Source organism: Vitis riparia, chromosome 14 (assembly GCF_004353265.1).
Source record: "Vitis riparia cultivar Riparia Gloire de Montpellier isolate 1030 chromosome 14, EGFV_Vit.rip_1.0, whole genome shotgun sequence".
In the NCBI taxonomy this organism is placed as follows: domain Eukaryota; kingdom Viridiplantae; phylum Streptophyta; class Magnoliopsida; order Vitales; family Vitaceae; genus Vitis; species Vitis riparia.
In genome coordinates, this window is record NC_048444.1 from 14967731 (window position 1) to 14993609 (window position 25879).

General features: G+C 34.8%; 1 protein-coding gene across 1 annotated transcript; it reads right to left on the minus strand.

Annotated features, from left to right (window-relative positions):
- Positions 1-1205: 1205 nt before the first annotated feature.
- LOC117930483 lies at positions 1206-22791 on the minus strand. The gene is made up of 6 exons (XM_034851135.1): positions 22567-22791; positions 21779-21877; positions 15928-16118; positions 15716-15820; positions 2330-2430; positions 1206-1350 (listed from the first exon to the last, which is right to left on the minus strand). The coding sequence occupies exons 1-6, from the start codon at positions 22679-22681 to the stop codon at positions 1206-1208; spliced, it is 756 nt and encodes a 251-aa protein (XP_034707026.1). The 5' UTR covers positions 22682-22791.
- Positions 22792-25879: the final 3088 nt, after the last annotated feature.

Sequence of the window (25879 nt, forward strand, 5' to 3'; positions counted from 1 at the left end):
TAAATGCAACACAGTGTTGTAAATCTCCTCTTCCAAAAAAGGGCGATCCGGCATTATGAATCTCCTCTTCTAATATGTAATCATAGGTATTATTAAAGTTAATCCTAAATGTAATTTTTCATTTTTATTATAAAAATGAAGATAAATTTTATTGATATAATAAAAATAGAAGATGAGGGGTCCTTCTCACACATACAAAACCTAATCAAAGTAGAGTATACCCATTATACAATGAGAACTACACAAAATAACAGAAAATTGAGAACAAACTCCTCACAATGTTATCCACCCCCTATGAATTACAAATTGAAAGCCAACTTAGTTAAATAACATTAAGTGGAACTCCCTTAAAAGCAACAAAGCAAGAGGCCCAAAGGAAGTAATAGAAATGGAGTAGATCCCACAATGTCTCTTCTATTCTCCATCTTTCCTAAAAAATCCTAGCATTTCTCTCTTGCCACACAATCTAAAGAATCATAAAGCAAGTGATTGCTAAAGAGTCTTACCTCTCAATGAATTCCCCAATCCTCTAAAAGAGATAATCATCATGTCTCTAATACTCCTTGGCGGCACCCAATCCATATGGGGCTAACTTGAAGAGCTTATGCCATAACTCCAAGGCTAATGGACAATGAGAAAAAGATGGTCAACCGCTTCTCCATTTCCTTTGCATAAAATGCACCAATGCGGACTAAAGGATTTGTAGGGTCTTCTCACCTGTAGCAAGTCATTAGTATTTACCTTCTTGTGCACCACTAACCAAGAAAAGACTTTAACCTTTGAAGAGGCTTTTGATTTCCAAACAAACTGGCCAGAAAGAAGGGAACTAGATCTAGGGACTTAGACAAAACCAAGAAGAAAGATTTAACTGAAAATAAGTCAGAGGAGGACAAAGACCAAGCCCTTGAATCTACAGTAGTGGGAGACAACTGCATCAAGGTGAGAGAAGACATGAGTTTTTCAAGAGAATCAATTTCAACATCAGTGAGATTGTGGCGAAAATTAAAATTCTAAGAAGGCAATAGGAAAACAATCTTAATCATGAGTAAATTAGCTCAGGGAAACATAAACTAGAAGCCCCAATAAAGTAGAAAACTATAATAAAAGTCAAATGAGAATATAATATAAGTTTAAACAGAGTAGAAACTTAAATACATGGAAACCTACTATAAGTGAATTCCTAATTGTAAACTAATTATATTTTATTACACTATGGTGGTTTGGCCATACTTCTTGAATGCTCCTGCATCAGTTTTGCACAGTAAACAACATTCTTTCTCTTTAGCTTCCATGTCAATACCCACCCTACCAATAACACATCCTTTAGATAATAACATTTCCAAAGCATTCCTGTTTGAAACCATAAAATCTACTTTCAGAGCTTTCAACTTTATCGTGAAATGAAAACTCAAATACTTAACAATATGCTCCCATTGGTTTTCACCAAAGCTCCAAAGCCATCTGCCTTCAACCAAATATTCTTGATTTGAAAGGACATTTTCCTTTTCCTAAACCCCCGCATCTAACAGAATTTGCAAATAATCAAAAAGTAGCATAGGCACTAGGATCCATTTATCTTCAATATACTCCATTTTTTGGGGTTAGATATATCCCACAGTATCAATTTCTGAATCTGTGGCCAAATCCATATAATTAAATCGATGTCTTGATAACCATTGTTAGTCTGTATACATCATGGGAATATATCCAAACAACTTAAGCTTTTAAGAAAATTAGTAACTTAACCTGGTCTTAGAGTTGTGGCTAACTAAAGGTCTTGAGTTTGAATCTCTCCTACTGTTTATTTCCCCATCTATATATTCAGAACTACTGGGGTGCTGCTTAGTTTGTCTCTGCATATAAGTATGAGGTCACATGTGAAGAAGGGTGTTACCTAGCATATACTATGGGCCCATATCCTATCAGCTAAATTGTTAAGAACATTGTAACAACCATAATGATGTCAAGCAAAGCAAACATCTATACATTTGTACACCTTAGTAGATGACATGTGACAAGTCCATCAAATGGCATAGAAAAATCTATTTATGTCAATCAACATACAATTCAAAACTTAACAGAGGATTATATATAGATACATAATTATGTATGTATGTATGAATGTATGTGTGTGTGTACGCAAACATACAAATATACATGTGCACATACACAAACACCCCTACACACCTACACATGTACATGTCCATACGTGTAGACTCAACAATAATGTAAAATAGTTAAATGTTAGAAGCCTATTATAGTTTACTTTTTCTGATAGGTAAAAATAAATTGTATAGAAGCCTATTATAGTTTACATGAGATGCTATACCGTATATCTTCAGGTCCAAATGATTCCTGCAGTATGTTAATGGCCTCCAAATACAACGGTTCTGCTTTATCAAATAACTTTTTAACTCTATATAGTTCTGCCTGAAATGTTAAGAACAAAAAACAATGTGATGGGGATGAGTCATCCTTCAAGGTGCATTCAAGAAAAAGAAGGAAAGGGAAGAAAAAAGGGAAAATTTCTTGTCCTACAACACAATGACTTCTTAAAGACATTAAAGAGTTAACAATCAACATACATTCTTTTACATAAAAAGTTACCCTTTTTTTCGTGTTTACTTCTTCAGTAGTTTATAAGATTCACAGTATTAATTTCTTTATTATGGTGTAGGTTAGACAAGCAATACAAGATGCTTTCTGGGAATAATATGGATCTCTAAGCATGCTCCTCAATCATCAAGTAGAGGTTTTAAGGCATTAATATAATTACTAAGGATCATTTTCAAATTGAGACAGCAAAGACATATTGCATATCTTTCCAATAAAAAAAATAAAAAAATAAAAAAGACAATACGCATACCTTTGAGTGCATACAAAGAAAGTTCAAGGCTATCAAAGATAAAAATTATACACCATAACATTAAATAGCAGCAACCAGGTTGTATGGTAATAAATTTTGACCTAATCCCCTTAATATGAAACATAGATGCTAAATCCAAAGAAAGACAATGGTTGCAGACTGCATGTCTACCAGGGAGTATCAGCACTCTTATCCTCATCTTTAGCGTTCAGAAATGTGAATATTTCATGAACTACATGCGGATAAATATCACAGGTCATCATAAAATGTATTCAAGAATGAGATTGGTTCCAATTTTGCACAATTCTGAAACTTCAATATTTTTATCAATTAAAAAAATTATGAATGACATTAAAACTATGGAAACAGTCACAAATGACAAACTTTATCAAATTGTCAAACAGGAAGAAAAGAAAAATGACAGCTACATTTCTTTCATATTCTTTCTTTCTCTTAGTCTCTTTTTGTTTCATATTTTTTTTTTTTTCTTTCACAGACAAATAAAGACTTAAAAAAAGTGCCTAGAAGAAATTGGGGGCCACAAATGCAAGAAGTATACATAAACCACCAAATGTTTGCAAAGAAAGAACCATAAGGTAAACACCTTCCAAAACAATCAATGGAATCAAGCAAAAGCCCATAATCAAGGGCCAAATAGAGAGTAGACCAAGAATACAAAGTAATAATAAAATGAACTTTTCACTCACTTCTGTACTCTCACATCCTCAAAAAAATCAACTACCCTGCTCTAACTAAATGTACCAAATCAAGTGAAGAGGGACAAGCCTCCAAAAACTCTTTGAACTCCCAATGAAAACTCCCATGCCAAGCCAACAGCAACTACTTCAATAACCAAGGAAGCACCCAAGCAATGTGAAATACCAAGAGTACATGGCCCACAAACTCCACACCAAGTCATAGTGAATAAGAATATGATTAGCCAACTCCCTAACCTGCTTGTGAAGGCAATTCAAATGGGCAAAAGACTATTTTTCATAAGCTGATTCATAGTGAGGACTTTCTTCCATACCACCCCCCAAACAAAAGTGCTGACTCCTATTGGATCCAAGGGAGCCCAAACCTCCTTAGTAGGAAAAGAATCTGACATCCTCAAACTTAGACAAACACAATTTGACAGAGAAAGTACTGTTTGCCGCTTACCTTAACATCAATTTCTTCGAGCAGCCTTCTTTTGAGCCACTGGCTGAATAGACTAAAGGAAAGCCTGCACTGCCCCAAGCTCCCTATACTGGAAATTCTCCTAAAAAATGCAGAGACAGCAACCCTAACATCCCACGCCAGCCACACCCAACCACTCCTCAAAAGAAGCAATTGCAAGCAAATCTAGGAGAGATATGCATAAAGATGGCTCCCTACACTTTCATCAAGCTAGAGCTTAGTACCACTAGCATCTCCCACAATGTCATTCATGGAAGCCTGAAAAGTTTCTCACTCTTTTCTGACTGCTCAACAAAGACTGACTCCACAAACCTCCCCAAATTTATCCCAAATCACTCTCTACATATTCTCCTGCACCACATACCTTCAAAGCCTCGTTCCAAGCAAGGCCCTATTGAGAACTGAGATATTCTGATTCCCAACCCCATTACCCTTTTATAGTAAAAAAAGAAAAGCGCACACACAAAAAAGAAAAATAAAATAAAACAGGAAATTTCTCTCAATCTTGATCCTCCCTGCCCATGAATTACAACAAATCATTAAACATTCTTAAAGTAAAGCTCAATTCCTCAATAATCTTTTACCAAATTTCTGATCAGTACAAACCAGTTTATAACAAAATCTAACCCAAACTCCCAACCAAAATGTTGTGTGGAGCGATCCTGTTGCACTACTATTTGAGAGGAGCCTACTCACCTCTCCTTGATGCTAAATTTTTATCTGATTCTTGATTCTAATTTGCCTTGAGAATTACATGATTTATTCAACAGCCACCAAATTATAATCCAAACTTGAAGCTCACAATCATCAAACAAAGATGACAATGACAAAACAAAAAGATTGACATGGAATTAAGTAGTTAAACTAACTTATCAAAAAAAAACTTAATATTTTGAAACCATATGAATAATGTCATATCAGAAGATAGCAGGAACCTAGTCATCATTCACAATGAAGAGCACTTACAAAGAACTCTCTCCCAGCATCACATAACATGAATGAAAGAAGAAACTATTAACTACTTGACACTGCAACATAACCTCCTATCATGCTGGAGAATTATTCTAAATTTTCCTCAACCCAAGTATTTAGTCATGGAGATTAAGCTCTGTGGAGATGACTGTTAACAGAACTGCGATAGGCTTCTCCACCATTTGGTTTGAACAGACCAGAGACTAAACAGCCAAATATGAAAGTTTTCCTGCCCATCATAATGAAAAAATTTAACCTAAATTATATGAACAAGATCATACCAAAAGATACCAGAAACCTAGTCACTACTCTCAATATGAAGCACTTCAACAGAAAATTTCTCCCTGCAACCTACAATATGAAATTAGAAATGAAAGCATAATCTAAATATTAGTTGACATTATACCAACAACTTCATACATACTAGAGAACTATTATAAGATTTGCTCAACCATATGCTTCAGCCCAAGCAATTCAATCTGGACTTTAAGCTCTATTGAGGTGATTTTAACAAATCTAGAATAAGGTTTTTCCATAAACTTAGTCTGAACACACCAGCAATTAAATAGCTCAAAAAACGAAGGTTTTCCTCTTCAAAAAAATTTGATCAATATTCTATATGATGCTTGAATGAATTCCTTTATTTTGAAGGAAAAAACAAAATTAAATCACTCATACAACCTATTTTATTCTTTCTATTACATATCTCATGAATCCCATTTATCTTTGGCTCTACAATACAATGGCATACTTATTTATCAAATGAATAATGCTTCCCAGGTTAACCAAGTCGTTCAAATCATTCTAGTCACAACTTCCCACAAGAAATATTCTAAAGAAAGGAGGAAATGAAGGTGAATTCATTTCTATTTATCAAATGAAAAATGCTTCCCAGGTTCATCAAATCACTCAAATCATTCTTCTCACAAACTCCCATAAGAAATATTAACAAAAGGAGAAAATTAAGGTGAATTCAAGCATATCTAAGAAAAGAAAAGGCATATAGATATAAGATATTTCAACCAGGTGCTATTCATGAGGTGGCAGCGCAGTTAGAAAGTCATTTTGGATTTAATTTCAGGAGGTGGAAAGATGTTTGGCTTCCAACGAGAAGGGGTGTGGCCCATTTGGGTAAGCATGCAATGATGCTCACACATATCTGGGTGGCGTACCTATAAGCAAGGGTCAGTGATTAAGGTCATTGAAACTCAGTTTTTCGAAGAAGATTCCATGAAAAGGAGCTATGATGATGCAATAATTCCTTCGTTGTGCACAATCAATTGTCCTGACAACCAGGCGTGGGGGTTAGAAAAAAAAAAAAAAAAAGGCTGGTTCTATATTAAATCATTTGGAATTCCTTGAACCCAAGGATGTCCTACTCATTTCCTATTAAGGAGGCTTGGCGTACAAAAACTCTATTTAACATCAGTTTCTTTCCTTGAAAAGAACTTTGGAGAAGACCTTTAGAACTAATTAGTTCACAAAGTGGGGTTGGATTTTTGTATGGAAACATACTGAAGAGCCAATAAACATATCTTTTTTTTTAAACAACAATGAGAAATATTGAATTAGGAATTAAGAAGTACAATAGAAGGATGAAGAATCCTCCCACAAACAAAAGCTAAACATACGAAATACGAAAAGCAATAAGCCATAAGGTAATTACAAAAGGCAACCTCTCCTTACTAACCCACCCTTGGAACTATACACCACTAAACATTAAGGGAAATGCCCTTAAAAGATGTGGTGCAAGAGGCCCAAAAAGAATTAAGGAAGTAAATAGTATCCCAAAGAACCTCTAAAGTCCTTGCTTTGTCCTCGAAAATCCTAGCATTTCTTTCCCACCACACAACCCAAATTAAAGCAACGCAAGCAATTTGCCACAATACTAGGCCTCTCCTGAGGCTTCCTAATCCCTTATAAGTAATAGTCATCATGTCACAAATGCTTCTCAAGGGAACCCAATCCATCTTGGTCATTCTAAATAATTTGTGCCACAGCCCCATCGTCTAAGGGCAATATAAGAAAAAATGATCTATTGATTCTCCATGCTCCATACACAACTTACAAATATCAAGACTAAAGGCTTTGTAGGGTCTCAACTGTAGAATGTCATTAGTGTTTACCATCTTGTGTGTCACTAACCAAGCAAAGGACTTGACCTTAAAAGGGACTTGAGACTTACAAACAAAATTAGTAGGGAAGGAAGGAATTGAATCAGAGAGGTGGGACAAGACTAAAAAGAAAAACTTAACTGTAAATAACCCTAAAGAAGATAAAGACCATGCTCTTGCATTTGAAACGGATGGAGTTAAGTGCAAACAAGCAAGAGAGAACATGGGTTTTTCTAGTTCTTCTATCTCAGAATCATAAAGATTACGGAGGAAATTAAAGTTCCAAGAAAAGGGAAAAGTAAACCCAAGAATAAAAGATATGGGAAGATTTTTAACTATGACTATTTTGAATAGTCTTAGAAATTGAGAACCCAAAGGTTAGTCCTCCCACCACAAGTCTTCCCATAAACAAATTCTCTCCTCATCTCCCACCACAAATCAAGTGTACCTGGTAAAGTCTTGAAAAACCTGTGCAATAGCCTTCCAAGGGCAATGATGTGACCACTTGACTATAGTGTTGCCATTTCATCCATTAGTATGTGTCTCATGTATGCTTAGAATGACCTAATTCCACAGAGCAAAACTCTCCTTAGGAAACCTTCATAGCCACAAAACATATCAATAAACATATCATATCATTATACCTTATTTATGGTTTTTTGGGTGTTTCCTCGTTTTGGAATGGATAAATAGTCGGGTTGGTATGCGGGTTAGTAGGAAGGAATCATAAGAAAATCTGGAAGCTAGCCTATCTCTACCTGATTTGGTGCATTGCAGAATCAAAAATTCTATTAGGATTTGGAAAGTTTGGAGGTGCTAAAGAAAAATATTTTCGTCAAATCTTTGTTTACCTAGTCTCATGATTCTTCAAGAAGTGATATTGGTTCTCTTTTTTTTTTTTTTAATTAGAGATATTGGTTCTCTTTTAGACTTCATTAATAGATTTGTTGGAGGTTAAGGTGATAAAATGCCTTTTTATTTACCTTTGTTGTGTCTTTGACCTTTGGTAGTTTTTCCAAACATCTTGCATAGTTGGGTTGCATTCAAATTTTTCTAGACTCCTATATATTTTGCCAACCAAAAGAATTAGTGGATGAGGATTTAGAAGTAAAATTAGGGGTTTTGATTGTTTCAATAATTAAATAACCTATTTGTCTTAAAACAGAAAAATAGTGTATAATAACAAAGCAATTACACGAAAAGAACTAGAGAAGAAGAGTGCATTAGCCCTAGGCATTGTAGCTTAGTTTAGGGTCAATTACAAACTAATAAGAGAGTACTTGGGAGTAGAATATCATGGTTATATGGCCATCTTCTTATGATAGATTTGTTTGAAACAAAATTGACAGTTAGAAGAAAGAGAGGGATGGACAGATGGAGAGAGAGAGAGAGAGAGAGAAAGAGAAAGAGAGAGAAAGTCAAGGAGAGGGAGAGAGGGAAGGGGAGTTAGGGGAAAGGGAGTGATGTGCAGAAGGGGGCCGAGAGCTAGAAAGCGAGCAAGCAAAAGAGAAAGAGAGAGAGAAGGAGGGGGGGGGGAGGGGGGAGGTGGGTAATGCCTAAAGTTGCAATTTGATTAGTCATTTACTATTTAGAAGAGATTGTTACAACTGATTTTGTAGACTAAAGATCCGAATAACAATTTGTGGAAAAATATGGACAACCTATACGAAGACTTTCCACCTAGGAAATATTTTTGAATTTTGTTTTTCCTTATTAGTTTAATTGACTAATTCTTTTTTGTAAATAGCGATATCCTAGGCTAGAAATAAGCTCCTTTTTTTTTCATTTTTTGACCTCTTACAATTTGTATATATTAGGTGTAATTCTATTGAAATAGTACAAGAGAGAATTTCTCAAAAATCCCAAAGTCAACATAGTATCAAAGCAGGAAAACTCTCTCTGCCAAGATACATCTTCCCAACATCGGGCCCTCATTGCTCAACCATAAGCCTGCTCAGTCTTCATTATTAAGCAGAAACCCATTTAATTCCAAACCAGCCTTTTTTTACTATTATTTGTTGTTTCTCCAAACCAGCCTTAATTGTTGGTAACTCAACTTTCTTTCATACTAATATGCTTCCAAACAAACTGTTTTTCTTCTCCACATTTCTGAAATTAGTACTAATATAACCAGCCAATTCACAACCCAGAGCACAACTCCCAATGACTATCAGAATGTCTCTACTTCCTTCAAACTTAATGGTGGAAATTATTTGCACTGGTCTCAATTGGTGAAAACGTATACTAAAGGAAAGGGGAAGCTAAGTCATCTTCTTGGTCCTACAATAAACAAGGATGATCCAAATTTTGTCTCTTGGGATGAAGAAGATTCTCAAATTCTGTCTTGGTTATGGAACTCCATGCAGGTGAAAATAAGTCATACTTGCATGTTTCTCTCCATGGCGAAGGAAATTTGGGATGCAATTCATCAAACCTACTCCAAGGTGTAGGATGCTGCTCAGATTTATGAACTCAAGACAAAAATCCATGATGCCAAACAAGGTACCCTATCTATAACTGAGTATTACAGTGTTATAAAGGGATTATGGCTTGAGTTGTATCATTATCAAAGTTTTAAGATGGAATGCAGTAAAGATGCAACAATATACCAAGAGTTTCTTGAGAAAGAGACTCTTTGATTTTTTGGCTGGTTTGAATGGTGAATTTGATCAAGTTAGGGTCCAGATTCTTGGGAGAGATCCATTGCCTTCATTGAATGAAGCATTTGCTATTGTAAGAGGAGAAGAGGGACAAAGAAATGTAATGCTGAAAACTTTTTGATTCTGTGGATGGTTCGGCATTGTCTACCTCTAAGTCAAGTGTTAATGACGGAGTCATGACTACCACTATTGTTGCTACCAATGCTGCAAATTCAGGAAAGATGGAGGGAGGAAAACCAAGTGAAAAGGACTCACTTTGGTGTAGCTACTACCGCAAGAATCATCACACCAGGGAAAACTGCTAGAAGTTACATGGCAAGCCTTCAAATTTCTTTGGAAAAATAATGGCAGCAGGGGAGGAAATTCAGGTTACAAGCCCCAAAGTTATGTTGCTGATGTAGAAGTGAAACAGCTGGAAAATACTGCTACTAAAGAAATTTTCAACAAAGAGGAGATCAATAAGCTGAAGCAGTTTATTTCACAGCTTGAAAAATCAGAGGGTTCTAGTCATTTTGCCAAACAGGTAAGTATTCCCAAGCCCTAAGTGCCTCTAGAAATCAGTATACAAGCACTTGTATCATAAATTCAAGGGCTTCAAACCATATGACCAGTTTCTCCAAGTCCTTCTCCACTTATTGTCCATGTCCTAGAAACCAAAAAATAAAGATTGTTGATGAAACTTTAGTCGGTATAGTTGATCAAGGAAAGATTTTCATTTCACCATCCTTAACCTTAAAAAATGTCCTACATGTTCCCAAGTTATCTGCAAATTTGTTATCAATTCCTTAAATTACCAAAGACCTTAATTGCTCAATGATATTTACATCTCCTTAATGTGTTTTTTAAGACCGTTTTACGGGGAGGATGAGTTAAAGAATAGGGTTTCACGGGAATAATTTTCTTTCATTGAGATTATTCTTTTATAGAGTTTACAGCATATACAAATCCTTCAAATTAGGAAACTAAATCATTGATTAAAAGGAAAGAATAACTCCTAACAAGGACTTTCCTAAAAATACAAAGATTGACAACTAATAAATAACTCCTAATAATTACTTTCCTAAAAATACAAATATTAACAACTAATAAATAATTTACAGTTTTACAAAGTTATTTCTTTCCATATCAGTTTCGGTTTTCCAACAGGATGATTCGGTATGCTAGTGAGAAAAAAGGGTTGTACTTTCTTGAAGCTAAAAGTGACAAGTATGATTCTATCCCCCTATCCTACCTGTCAGAAGAACACATTACCTATAAGACTCAAGTTTGGTTATCCCATTTCCGTCTTGGTCTTCCATCTTTTTTCTTTGTTAAAAAGGATGTTCCCAACTATATTTGGAAAACTAGATATTCAAAGTTTTCATTGTGATGTGTATGAATTCGTTGAACACCACTGTGTGTCATTCCCCTCAAGAAATAATAAATGTTCTATTCCATTTAGCCTAATCCACACTAATGTTTATGAGTTTGCTCGAATTCAAAGTATTTATGGGGCAAAATGGTTTGTATCTTTTAGTGATGATTGCACAAGGGTTACATGGGTATTTCTTATGAAACACAAATTTGATGTTAGCACTATTTTCCCTGTTTTTCATAAAATGGTAAAAACCTAATTTGATGCTAAAATCCAAACAGTGAGATCCGCTGATGCAAGAGAGTACTTCAACCAATGTCTACCATCATATTTAAAAAAAAAAAAAAAAGAATTGTTCATCAATCCTCTTGTACGGATACACCACAACAAAATGGAGTAGTTGAACAAAAAAATAAACATTTGCTAAAGGTAACTAGAGCCTTGATTTTTTAAATGAATGTTCCAAAGGCATATTGAGGGGAGGTTTTTTAACTACTACTCATCTTATCAATAGATTGTCTTCCAAGGTGTTTGATTTTAAAGAAACTGTAAATCTTCTCACTCAATTCTACTCACACTTTGATAGTTTTAGTAGAATAGCCCTAAAAATATTCAGGTGTGGTGGTGTTTGTTCACATTCAGACACATCATAGAACTAAATTGGATCCCCAAGTTCTTAAATGTACATTCATTGGTTATTCTCCGACAAAAAGGGGATATAAGTGTTATCATCCTAATTCCCAAAGGTTTTTTGTAACTATGGATATCACTTTAACGAACAACTACCTTTCTTCTCCCAATCTTATCTTCAAGGGGAGCCCTTTGTAGAAGATCAGGAATTTTTTCCTGATCTAACCCTTCCACATTCTACAACCAATTCTTCACTTGAATCTTTACCTCACGATACTCTAGAATCTGTTCCTCTTGAATCCATAGAAAAGCTTGAGTCTATCATTTAAAGGAAAGAGGGGAGAATCATTCAATGCCACTCAAAGTCTATTCAAGGAGGATGCAGCCAGCTCTAAAATCTCTACATGCTCCAACCATTCACCTTGATAAAGATACTGAAAATCAAACTACCTCTACCCCTAATGACATTAGTGACCTTGATTTGCCTATTGCCCTTAGAAAAGAAAAAAGACAATGCACCCAATATCCACTAAGCAACTTTGTTTCTTTTGACAACTAGTCATCCTCATATCAAGCATTTGTTTCCAAACTTAGCTCTATAAAAATACCTAAAACTATTCGAGAGGCACTTAGGAATGAGAATTGGAAGAAAGCTACGTTGGAAGAAATGAGTGCATTGAAGAAAAATAATACTTGGGAACTTGTTAATCTTCCCAAGGGCAAGAGAAAGGTGGGGTGTAAATGGGTGTTCACTACCAAGCATAGAGCAAATGGGACATTAGAAAGATATAAGGTGAAATTGGTGGCTAAGGGTTATACACAGACTCATGAGATAGATTACAAGGAAACTTTTGCTCTAGTGGCAAAGATGAATATTGTTCGTATTTGGTTATCTCTAGCTACTAATTTTGATTGGCCTTTGCAGCAATTCGATGTAAAGAATGCCTTCTTGCATGGAGATTTGGAGGAAGAGCTCTATATGGATCTACCACCAGGATTTATAAAAGACTCTATGAGAAAGAAAGTTTGTAGACTGAACAAAGCTCTTTACGGTCTCAAACAATCACTTAGAGCTTGGTTTGGGAGATTTGATAAAGCAATGAAAAATATGGGTTATAGTCAAAGCCAAGGGATCACACTCTCTTCATTAGACATTCAAAGAAGGGAAGGATAACAACTCTCATGGTATATGTTTATGACATCGTGGTAACAAGAGATGATTTGGAGGAAATGGAGAAACTAAAGAAGAAACTTGCAAATGCGTTTGAAATTAAGGATCTTGGAAGGTTGAAATATTTCCTAGGAATCGAGGTTGCACATTCAAAGGAAGGAATAGTTATTCACAACAAAGTATACACTTGACCTTCTCAAAGAAATAGGAATGTTGGGATGAAGACCAGCAGACACCCAATTTAGCCAAATCACAAACTTGATGAAGATAAAGAATATGTGTCAATAGATCGAGAGAAATATCAATGATTAGTGGGGAAATTGATCTACTCATCGCATACTAAACCAGACATAACTTATGCGGTGAGTGTAGTGAGTCAATTCATGCATAATCTCAAGGAGATATGTATAGAAGCAGTATTCAAAATTCTTCGTTATTTAAAATCAACACCAGGCAAAGGCATTCAATTTCGAAAGGTAGAAGGAATCAAACTTGAAGCACATACAAATGCCAATTAGGCTAGATCAGTTACATATTGAAGATTAACCTCTAGTTATTACACTTTCTTAAGAGGTAAATTGGTAACTTTAAGGAGTAAGAAGCAATCAGTGGTAGCAAGATCAAGTGCAGAAGTAGAATTTCAATCCATGGCACATGGAATATGTGAACTTCTTTGGATAAAAATCATACTTACCAACTTAGGTGGGAGGGGCCAATGAGACTTTAGTGTGATAACAAGTCAGCCATTAGCATAATTCACAATCCAGTTCAGCATGACCGTACTAAACACATAGAGGTAGATAAACATTTCATCAAAGAAAAATTGGATAGTAAGCTAGTTTGCATCCCTTATATTTCCACAAAAAAAAAAAACCAATTAGATGATATATTGACTAAGGGACTTACAAAACATTTATTTTGTAACATCACAAGCAAGCTGGGGATGAAGAACAGTTATTCACCAACTTGTGGGGGAGTATTGGAAAATATGGACAGCCTATATGAAGACTTTCCAGTTAGGAAATATTTTTGAATTTAGTTTTTCCTTATTAATTTAGTTGACTAATTCTTTTTTGCAAATAGAGATATCCTAGGCTAGAAATAAGCTCCTTCCTTTTTTTCATTTTTGACCTCTTACAATTTGTATATATTTGGTGTAATTCTATTGAAATAATACAAGAGAGAAATTCTCAAAAATCCCAAAGTCAACACAATTAATTTTAGCCTATAAACTAAAACTATTTCTAAACATCAACTAAACCTAACCAAAAGAGAATAAATAAATAAATAAATAAAATAAAACTTGAGAGAGAAATGAAGGCAATCATTATTTTAAAATATCACTTAAAGCTGCAGTTCTTGATTAGTCATTCACTAATTAGTAGAGGTGGTTACAACCTGTTTTGTAGACTAAAGATCCATGTAACAATTAATTTTAGCCCATAAAACTAAACTATTTCTAAACATCAACTAAACTTAATCAAAAAAGAATCAGAAAAACCTTTATTAATTTACTGCTACAGTTGCATAAACCGTATCATGGTATAGAAATCTGAACATTAATGTGCTGCTACATTGATATTACTAAAAACTTTCAATATTGCCTATCCAATCGAATACTAAGTAAATTAAGTAAACCCCATTCCTACTTAAAGATATCCCAAACAATGATGTCAAAGGAAAAGGCGATATTAAGGCGATAAGACTCCTTTTAACCTAAGGTGAAAGGCGAAAAATAAGGCGATATTCTGACTATAGTAAGGTGATAATATATTTAACTACTCGATACTTAACCAATATAAGCATCATCTTCAACAATCAACACTATTAATTTTTCATTCCTCATGGTGTCTTATAAAATTAACAAAATAGTAATAATTATTCAACGTGTTAAATAACATACTGTCATCATAAGAAACAACATATTGTTTAAAGAAATTCATCTAATCTAGTCCAAATGCATATTCTAATTTTCCAAACATCTAAAAATTGAAATAAAAAACAAAATAAGAGAATGAACATCCTAAAGAAGCTTTGGGCATGATCATCATTGAAATTAAAATTATCATAACTTCTATTGAGGCTAGATTGATAGCCCTCTATCTCATTATCACTATGATTGATAATATAATATTTCATCGTATACTTTGTTTAATCCAATGTTAGATTGAATTAAATTACAATCTAAGTATGTTTAATCTTAACCCATGGTCAAAGGCGGTCTCTATGCATTGCACCTTGTCCCAAGGCAACAACCTAGGCTTTGCCTCTTTTAAGCCTCCTTGCTTGAGTCTTTAAGAGGCAACTATTATCTACCCTACTTGGCCTAGTGGCCTAGGCGACCTAGGCGATGATCGCCTTTGATAACACTAATCCCAAAGAAACTGATTTTTTTCCTCTCATGTTAACATGCTCATAAGCTTTCATGCCCCCAAAAAAAAAATTAAAAATAAATAAATAAATAAACAAAAAACAAAAGCAAGGGAAAGAAACTACTACTACTCAAAAAATGACAGATATAACTACGCTTCTATAATTTTTTACAGTACATAAACTAAAATTTTATGCATCAGGTCTCAACAGTGTTTATTTTAACTTCACACGTGCCAAATGAATTGCAAAGTATAATATTATTATATGCCCACTAAGAAGCTTATATCTCAAGGTGCAGGATAAAAGTCCAGTGCAAATCTGTTGGATTGGGAATCAGGAACAAGATAACCAATGTTAACAACCAGCACTGTATCATTGAAAGCTTCTAATACCCACCAGATTATTGCATGAAGATGCAACATGTGGATCCTTCACCCCAAAACCTTCTTTAGCTTCTTGTAAAGCAGAGAGGAAGAAGTTTTCAGCTTCCTCTAGTTTCCCCTGCAGAGACAGGATCAGAAATAAAGCTGCAAGTGGAAAGAAATCTACATAAAGAAGAAAACAGGAGGAAATAAAAATAGTAATATGAGGTAAAAAAAAAATCATGCCTGCAGGAATAACTCCCTTCCTTGATCCGTAAAAATTCTCCACTTAGATGTATGCATATTTGATATCACAGACCCATCCTCAATTCTGCGTAAGCCAGTTGCATTAGCCCCTCCAATGTCATTTTCAGAACTCGATTCAATTGAAACATCTTCTGCTAACACAGGTTGGCCATTTAGCCCAAGAACTAATGCTGCAACCAGACAGGATAAATAAAATATTAGCAATTTAAAGTTCTTGACACAAGCATCATTATTATTCTACAGTAATGCAGGAAGGTATGCAGATCCCTTGCTCATTGCTAATATACAGAAAACGATTAACTAGAATGTGCTCTTTTTAACACTAGTGGTAAGGCATATGCACATGCCCCACATGGAAACCTCTTCACAAATCAACTCCAAAAAGTCTTAAATCTCAACTATTTGAAATTAGAAACACAAACTGAACTTATATCTGTCATCTCCTTCAAGTAGTATGGGAATTCCTGAGTAAGCATCAATGTTAAGGATATATTACAATTGAACCATTTTTTTTTTTTTTGATAAATAAAGAGATTGTATTAAAAAGCCACCAAAGCAGTGGCTAGAATTACAAGAAAGAAAAAAACGCCCCTCACACCCCAGCTGAACGCCAAGGCCCTAGGATCAACCCAAAAAACACCCTTAACGAGAGACCACCCAATCAACAAAATCAACTAAGGTCGAGGGACCATCTTTTATAGACATCTTTGTCTCCGACCAAAGAAGATAAACAAAAGAAGACTTAAGCCTTTGAATTGACAGCTCTATTTCCTCAAAAGCCACTTTGTTCCTTGTCTTCCAAACCGTCCAAAATAGGCACAAAGGACTTGCTTTCCAAACAACCTTCCTCTTCTTACCCACAAAGGTCCCATTCCACCCCAAAAGCATCTCCTTCACCGTGGCTGGCAGCACCCACTGCACCCCGAACAAAGCAACAAGCAACACCCAAAGAGTCCTTGCCTTTTCACAATGGAGTAGAATGTGATCAATTGATTCTTCGTTCCTTTGGCAAAGGTAACATCTGTTCACTAGAGCCCATCCTCTCCTTTGAAGCTGATCCAAAGTGAGGGCCTTCCCCCACGTTACTTCCCACCCAAAAAAACTCACTCTAGGGCTGCACCGAGACTTTCCAAATAGCGGACGCAGGGAAGGAGGCTGGATGGCCTGATACTAATGATTTGTAAAGAGACTTAACTGAAAACTTCCCACATTTAGTCTCTCTCCAAATCACCCTATCATCCACACCTTGCTGAATTCGTTTCCCATTTAAGGCCACAAAAAAACTGCACACCTCTTCCAGGAAATGTGATTATTTAAGATTTAGGTCCCTCCATACTCGAAAAGACAAATTGAACAGTTTCCTCCAACAATATCTTCCTTTAAACAATCCTAAAATGAACTTATATTAAGGGCCAGCTTGCCACAATTGAAGAGCTTCAGCAAGGATTTGGCCCATTTTTCAGTTGTGAAATATCCAGAAGTGGAATATGTTATCTTTAAGACTCTCTTTACTCCTGCCATGCATCCCAAAGTGTGGCTTGATGCCAGAAACAAGATCCTCGTTACTCAGATAATGATTGCAATGAGGCCTCAAGTTCAACTCGCCTTCATCAAAGGTCAGCACAGCCCCAACATGATTTGTCTCTTCTTCTCCATCTCTCACCATGGTGATTGGACTGTGAAAGCAAAATTCAAAATATCAATCAAGTCCGGTACAACTCAGCCAAGTCGTATCCAATTCCGCCTCGGCCCTTTCTGCGCTAAGTTAGATACCCAATACCATCTGAAACATAGACTTGGTCGGCAACCAGATAAACTCGTTTGACTCGGTCGAAATTCTGAGTTGGCACGGTTGAATCATCTGAGTTGGCACGGTTGAATCATCTGAGTTGACATGGTTGAATCATCCGAGTTGACTCAATTGAATCATCAAAGTTAGCATAATATTCCCAAGTTAAACCTACCAATCATTTTTTTTTTTCCTTCCAAATCACAACAAAAAAACCAAACAACAACCAAAACTAAGAAATTTTTGAAAAATCAAAGATTCTCTTCAAAAGGAAAAGTTTTTCAACAATTGTGACTCTACCCATGAAGAAAAAGAAGAAAGTAGGCATCAATCCATCCCTTGACCAAGTCTTGGAGGTGTATAAGAAAAGGAAGTCAAGGGCATTTTGCTATGGTGATTTGAAAGGGGAAAGAAAGAGTTTTGGTTTTAACTAGAGAAAAATTCAATAACTCAAACAATTCAACCAAGTCAACTCAGAATTTCAACAGAGTCAATTGAGTTTAACTAATTCTTGGTCGAGTTTGTGTTTAAGATTGTATCAAATATCCGACTCTACTCGGAAAAGTCCGAAGCGAATACGACTTAGTCAAGTGTATCGAACTCGGTCGATACTTTGAACCTTGCCTTGGCAACACCTCATTTATTTCTTAGAACTTAAATTTTTGTTGCAACTCCACTGATTTGGAGATTAAGGACCTTGAAAGACTCATGTCCTCTCTTTCTCACACACAGTTATCTCCATCCGTCTCAAATACAAGAGCCTGGGCACTATCCTCTTCAAACTTATTCTCGATAAAATCTTTCTTCTTCGCTTCATTCAATACATCAAATCCAATTCCTTTTCAACTACCCAAATTTTTATAGAAATCAAAAGTCTCATCTATGGTCAAAGCATTTGTTTGGTTAGTGGCACATAAAAAGATAAATACCAATGACATGGTACAGTTGAGAAGACCTTTCAAAGCACTCAATCCTAATTTTTATTTTTTTTTTCTTTTTTGATAGGTAAAAAAGATGTATATTAGAAGGGAAAAAAAAATACACAGGGAGTATATAAAGAGCGCCAACAACGCCATCAAAAAGAAAGAGGGCCTAACAAAAAATGACACCCCTCAACGAGCCCTTATCCAATCCAAAAAAATTTACAATAGAGGAAGAGCCCAAAACTATAAACAATTTGGACCAAGCCCACAAATTACAAAGAAAAGCAAGCTTAATTCCCTTATTAGAAAGCTCTTTATTATCAAACACCCCATCATTCCTTTCTTTCGAAACCGTCCAGAAAAGACACAAAGGAGCAGCCCACCAAGCCTTTTTCTTTTTCCTACCCACAAAAGACCCATGTCAACTTCTGAGTAACTCCCTCACTGAAAAAGGCAACACCCAGGACACACCAAACAAAGAAAACAGTAGGTTCCAAACAACATAAATCTTGTCATAGTGGATGAGAATGTGATCAGCCAATTTTTCCTCTTCATGACAAGGAAAACATTTGTTTGTCACTAACCACCCTCTCCCCTTTAGAAGATCCAATGTTAAAACTTTACCCCAAACAACCTCCCAAGCAAAGAAACTCACTTTAGGCTACACCCAAAAATTCCAAATAACTATAATTGGGAAATTAGAACTCCCTGACTCCAAAACCTTGTATAGAGCTTTAATAGAAAATTTTCCACTCTTCTCCACTAGCCACACCAATCTATCCTCCTCATCGTTGCTCACCCTCCACCTTTGCAATCTCAAGAAAAAACTTTCAACCAAATCCACCTCCCAATCATTGAGCCTCCTAGAGAGGCAGGGAGCCCAACAACCCCCATTAGAAGAAGGGCTCCAAACATTCACCACCCAAGCCTCCTTGAAAATGGCTAAAGCAAAAAAGAGAAGGGAAAGAAGACCTTAGCGGTTCATCTCCACCTTCCTCACATTATCCATAGAAAAAGCCACCTTGCTTCCCACAAGGTCCCAACCCTTCCTTATGGCTTTCCAGAGACCAACCTCATACCCATTTCTCACTTTGTCGTACCTCCACCTGCCCTCCTCTTCCCCGTATTTTTCATTAACAACCTTTTGTTAGAAAGCTCCCCTATCCACCACAAAACACCAACTCCACTTACACAACAAAGCTCTATTAAGGGACGCCAAGTGCCTCACCCCTAGCCCTCCCTTGCTTTTACCTGAGCCAATAATAGTCCACCAAACCAAATAGGGTTTCCACACCAATGCCCCTCCTTCCCAAAGAAAGTCCTTTTAGATTTGCTCTAGCCTCAACTTGACTATCATCGAGATACAAAAAAGGAACATAAAATAAATAGGCATGTTGGAGGGGGTGCTACGAATTAAAGTGAGTCTCCCTCCCTTGGACAAGTATCGCCTCTTCTACAAAGCCAATCTTCAACGCAACCTCTCCTCCACACCATCCTAAACTGCAACAGACTCAAAAGGTAACAAGAGACCCAAATAAGTAGAGGGAAGGGCACCAACCTTACACTCAAACTCTTGAGCCAACTCATCAACATTCTCCATGCTCCCCACTAGAATTAGGTCACTCTTTTCAAGTTAAACTTTAGCCCATAAATGGCTCAAAACACATAAGCAACCAACACAAGTAGGTCAACTGATCATGAGAAGGCTCACAGAAAACTAAGGTGTCATTAGCAAACAACAGATCCAAGACCTTCACCCCCTCTCCACCTCTACCACTTACCCGCCAACCCAACAAAAAACCACCACTCTTAGCCTTCTTAAGCAGACAATTGAGAGCCACCATGACAATCACAAATAGGTAGGGCGAGAGGGTCCCCTTGTCTCAAACCCCGTGAACTACAAAAGAAACGTAAATGAGACCTATTAAAAAGGACCGAAAAGCTCACGGTTGAGATACACCACCTAATCCACTTAGTCCTAATTAGTGCATCTTATGCATAAAGAGTAGAGAGACGATAATTATCTCTTTCTACATTGTCCAATAACTTTGGGGCTATGGTACAAGCTTATTCAGATAGGTCAAGATGGATTGAGTTCAACTTAGGAATTTAAGTGACATGATAATCATTTCATATATGGGTTTAGGGAGCTCTGTTAGATGCAAGACCTTTGTCTCACTTTACTTTGGATTGTGTGGCAAGAGAGAAATGGTAGGATCTTTAAAGATAAATGGAGGACATCAAAGATGTTGTGGGATCTACTTTACTTTTATTCCTCCTCTTTTATCAACAATTTTAAAGACATTCCTCTCAACATCATTCAGCTCAATTAGCACTCGATGTGTAGACCAAAAGGCAAATCAACAATGAGAGGAGCCTAGCCTAAGTTTGAGTAGATGATAACTTTGTACATTCTTTTATGGCCTATCCCATTTTTTCCAAACGTCCTTGCATAGAGGAGTTCACTATGTGTTGATCAGTTTTGTTGTGTTTCTAGGGAGAATTCCTCAACCTTCTCATGGACTCTTTATTCATAATTAATAAATCTCTTGTTTCTATTCAAAAAAAAAAAAGAAAGAAAGAAAGAAAGAAAGAAAGAAAAATCACCTACAAATCATTTCTTTCATAATTTTCTTTTTCAGATTTTTCTTTTTGGAAACTTTCTCAATATTGAGGTTGTTGGTCTTTTTGTATATCCAAAAGGTTGATCTTTTCATCCATATTAATGCTTTGATCCTTAAATGCGATAAATCGACACACTCAATAATTGATATAAAAAGGGGGCATTTCCAATAGTCCAATTGGCTTGTATAATAGGCCATATTGTATGTTTCTCTGGGATAAGGACCTCTTTCAAAACTTAGCCCAAAATAATAGGGTTTGCACAAATTAGTTGTAGACCCCACTTGGACCCAGATGGAACTAAAACCCTTAGTTGTTACAGCAAGCCCAATATTTCTAGGCTCGCAAGCGAATAAAAACAACTCTAAGATCACTAGGTACGGAAGCGAAATGTTCCAACAATTGTTATCAATTCAGAATTTAACACCATATATGAACCACTAAAGATAGTCACTACGAATTCAGAGTAGGAAAAATATAGAAGAACAGGGTATACCAGCATGTCCAGAGATAAAAATCCATAGCCAAATATCCTTGTGATGTCCCCTCCAAGTATAACCTTCAGAACCATATTGATTCAAGTGTTCCATTTTACCTGAAAGCAACACTGATTTGCGGATGGGAAAAGCAGGTTTTTTTTCAATTAAAGAAAAAAGGCAATAAAGTAAACAAATGAAGAGAATGATAAGAAACCTAGCCAATTAAAAAGCCATATCTCTACTAAATGATACGTATATAAGGTTAACAAACATGTAATGACAGGGAGCCAAGACCATGTATGTTACAAATACATTGTTGATATAAATTAAGAAATTAAATTGGGTTCCAAATTTCAGAGTAATTCCTAACTGGATCAATTGAGTAAGAAAGTTAATAAAGGTGATATCAGCACTTAATAAGAACAATGGAACAACAATACTGGGCAATAAGCTAACTCCTACTATAGATTATGTCTGGTAACAGAGAAAAACATGAAAGCCCAGGCAGCAAAATGAATATCATTCATATTAATAATTCAAGAGTGAATAGCAACATAAGAAACTGGCTATACAGATCAAGAGTAAAAATGTAGTATTCCTTGCCACGTGAACGGAGAAAAGGCGCGACCACCATGATTAAATTAGGGGTGGAGTATAGTCCTACAATTCCATTTAACAAGCCTTTCTGCCATAAAATCTATTAGCTTTGATAATTGGAAAGGACATGAGGAATATGCATCAGGGAGATAGATTTACAAGAACCAAAGAGAGAATTAAACGAGAGAGAGAGTGAGAATTAAAGTACTTGAGAGCGAAGCGGAGGACGCATTGGCGATTTTTGCATAGCGAGAAGCAGCGACAGTTTGGGAAGGAAAAGGGATTCTCCTGTGCAAAGCAGCCGCAGCTCGTCTCAGAAACATTTTCTCAGCAGCCAGATAGTGTTAAGGACCTCAGAGGAATATTAGAAGTAGGAAGAAGATGTAAACTTCAAAGCCTGAGTTGAGATGACAAAACTTCGAAGGTTCTTGGTTTAAAAGGCTCATCCAAAACCTAATTTAAAAAATTTATCCCGGCCGTTTCAACAAAATAACTCATTATTTTAAAATCTATATATAAATATTTGAAATGATAAAAGTTATTAGTGTTATAAAATATGAGATTTTGTACCACTATGTTAACTTGTGGATGATCATCCATAAATATCTTTTGTAACTCCTATAAAAGGGAGAGACCCCTAATGAAATTTAATAGAGTTTTTCTCGTGCATTATATTATCTTCCTACATTCTAATTTCTTTTTCTTGTTTTCTTCTCCTTTCACTTTATAATTTTACAATACGTTACCAGTACGAATAGTCTCTACAAAAGAAATAAGAAAGACGTTATTCTCTTTAGAGAAATAGAAAGACGTTATTCTCTTTAGAGAAATAGAAAGACGTTTTTCCCTTCAAAGAAATAGAAAGATTTTCTCTCTTCTTTCTCACAAAAGGGTATGCGATAAACTAATATCATGATTTTCTATTTTATTACGTTTTAATCTCTATTTTCATATATTTTATTTGAATACATAAATATGTATAATCCCTATAACTAGAAGTTATGAGGTAAATTATAAATTATAGGGTGCATTCATAACCAGAAGTTATGAAAAATATGTGCAATCCCTATAATCATAAATTATAAATTATAGGGTAAATTCATAACCAAAAGTTATGAAAAATATGTACAATTCCTATAATCATAAATTATAAATTATAGGGTAAATTCATAAGCAGAAGTTATGAAAAATATGTGCAATCCTTACAACCAAAAGTTATATGGAAAATTATAAAATTACAAATACAAGACCAGAAGTTATGTATATGATCTTTAATTATTTATTTTTAATTATACGGTATAACTAAAAGTTATACCAAACCATATTATAGCCAGAAGCTATAAAATAAATAAATAAATGTTCATATCTTGAAGTTATGTACAAATCTACATAATGAAAGTTCATAGCCTAAAGCTATGCACAAATCTACCCAATGAATAGTTCATAGCCTGAAGCTCTATACAAATTTATATAAAAAACAGTTCATAGCTTGAAACTATGTACAAATTTAGATATTTTCTTGTTCTGACAAAATAATCATGCCCTGAAGCTATGAAAGATATTAACTTTTAATTTCTTTAATTTATTTTAATTATATTGTGTAACTAAAAATTATACATAAATAGTTCATAGTCTAAAGCTATGTACAAATTTGAATATTTTCTTGTTTTGACAAAATGATCATAATTCAAAGTTATGAAAAATATTGACTTTTAATTTTTATTTTGTACTCATTTTTCACAACAGAAATTATGGAAATAATTTTTATTAATAATAATTTCATAGCTAGAAGCTATGCATATAATTTATAATTCTCTTGTATAACTAAAGTTATTCAAGACAAAATTGTCAATGAATCTTGGAGCTATGATCAAAGAAGGAAATCAAGCATCCCTGCAAGATCGCGCAAAAACACTGATTTTCCTTCGTTATCATTTCCATGAAGGTTTAACAAAAAATGAGTTTTTGATGAGAAATCATCAGTCTCGTCCAACTAGATCTGAATCATTTCCTGAAGTGAATGCAATATTGTCTCAAACTCATGGACGATGACGAGGACATGGTCATAGTCGTAGTCGTGGAAGAAATCCCCAATACCATGGTTCTTATATAAATAATTTACCAAATTCTCAGAAAATGAAAGCCTTGTTGCACCACCAGAAGTTGAATAATATTGAAGTAAAACAAGAAAATGGGAAGTGTTTATAAAACAAACCTCCTAAGAACCATGAGAATAAATGTTATAGATGTGGTATGAAGGGGCATTGGTAGTGTACCTGTCGTACGCCCAAACATTTGGTTGACCTTTACCAAACATCAATAAAAGAAAAGGAAGTTGAAATGAACAACTATGTACCTAGAAGATACATAATTTTTTTTTTAATTTTGTCATATAACCATAAGTTATATAAATATTATTATTCATAACTCGAAGTTATGAAAATAAGACAATTAATATTTTTTGTGCTAATCAAAGGTTATGCCAAGGTTGTTAATATGTACTTTCTTATAGCTAGAAGCTATAGAGAACAAAATTGTTAACTAACAATTTTGTACAACTTTATGAAATTTATATAACCAAAAGTTACAATAAAATATATTATAGCCTGAAGCTATGATAACAAGCATATAGATAATATTTACATATTATCAAAAGATTAATATTTTTGTATATCAAGTAATACAAATAGGTAAATGTTTGATAGTTTTATAAATTTCTACTATTAGAAGTTATACTATCATTAGTAGACAACAAGATGCTTTAAATCATGATATGTTCTCTTGAAATTTTGATTTATGAATTAATTTTTGCACATTGATTTAGATCATAATAATATTTTGAATAAAATTATTAATCTATCATTACAATTAGTTTGATTATTGAAATACTTAGTTATTTCATGTATAAATTGCTTCACACTTATAAAATCAAATGTGTGAGATTTTTAAGAAATATATAATTTTAAATTATCTTTTCATATTTGTTTTATTGTGTTATATATGCTCTCATTGCTTTTACACAACTTATTAAGTTAAGTTATCATCGATGACTAATATTTTTCCATTGATTTTAACTCTTTCTTTGTGATAATATTTCTTCAACTCCATAAAGACGAAGTCTTTATGACTTGATACTTTGATGAAACTCTTATCTCATTCATTGCACAACATTTATGACAAACAATGTTAATATTATATTAGGTGATAGAAACCTAATTAAAGGCTCCAGAAGAGCTTATACTATGTCACTAGTAGTATTTGATTTCATATGAATGACATTTTATACGATGATAGATCCAGAAGAATCTTTTAAGACCAACTTGGTCACTCGGGGTAAAAGATCATATGGATGTACATTATAAAACCAGAAGTTTTTATTTAGTGACTAGTCTACCTATACACTTAAAAGGTAGAATGACTTGTTGTGCAAATTATCATTTTAATGAGACAATTATCTCATCGTTAGGGGGAGAAGAGCTAGTTCCAAAAGAACGACGTGAAATTATTTGGAATGCATTGAC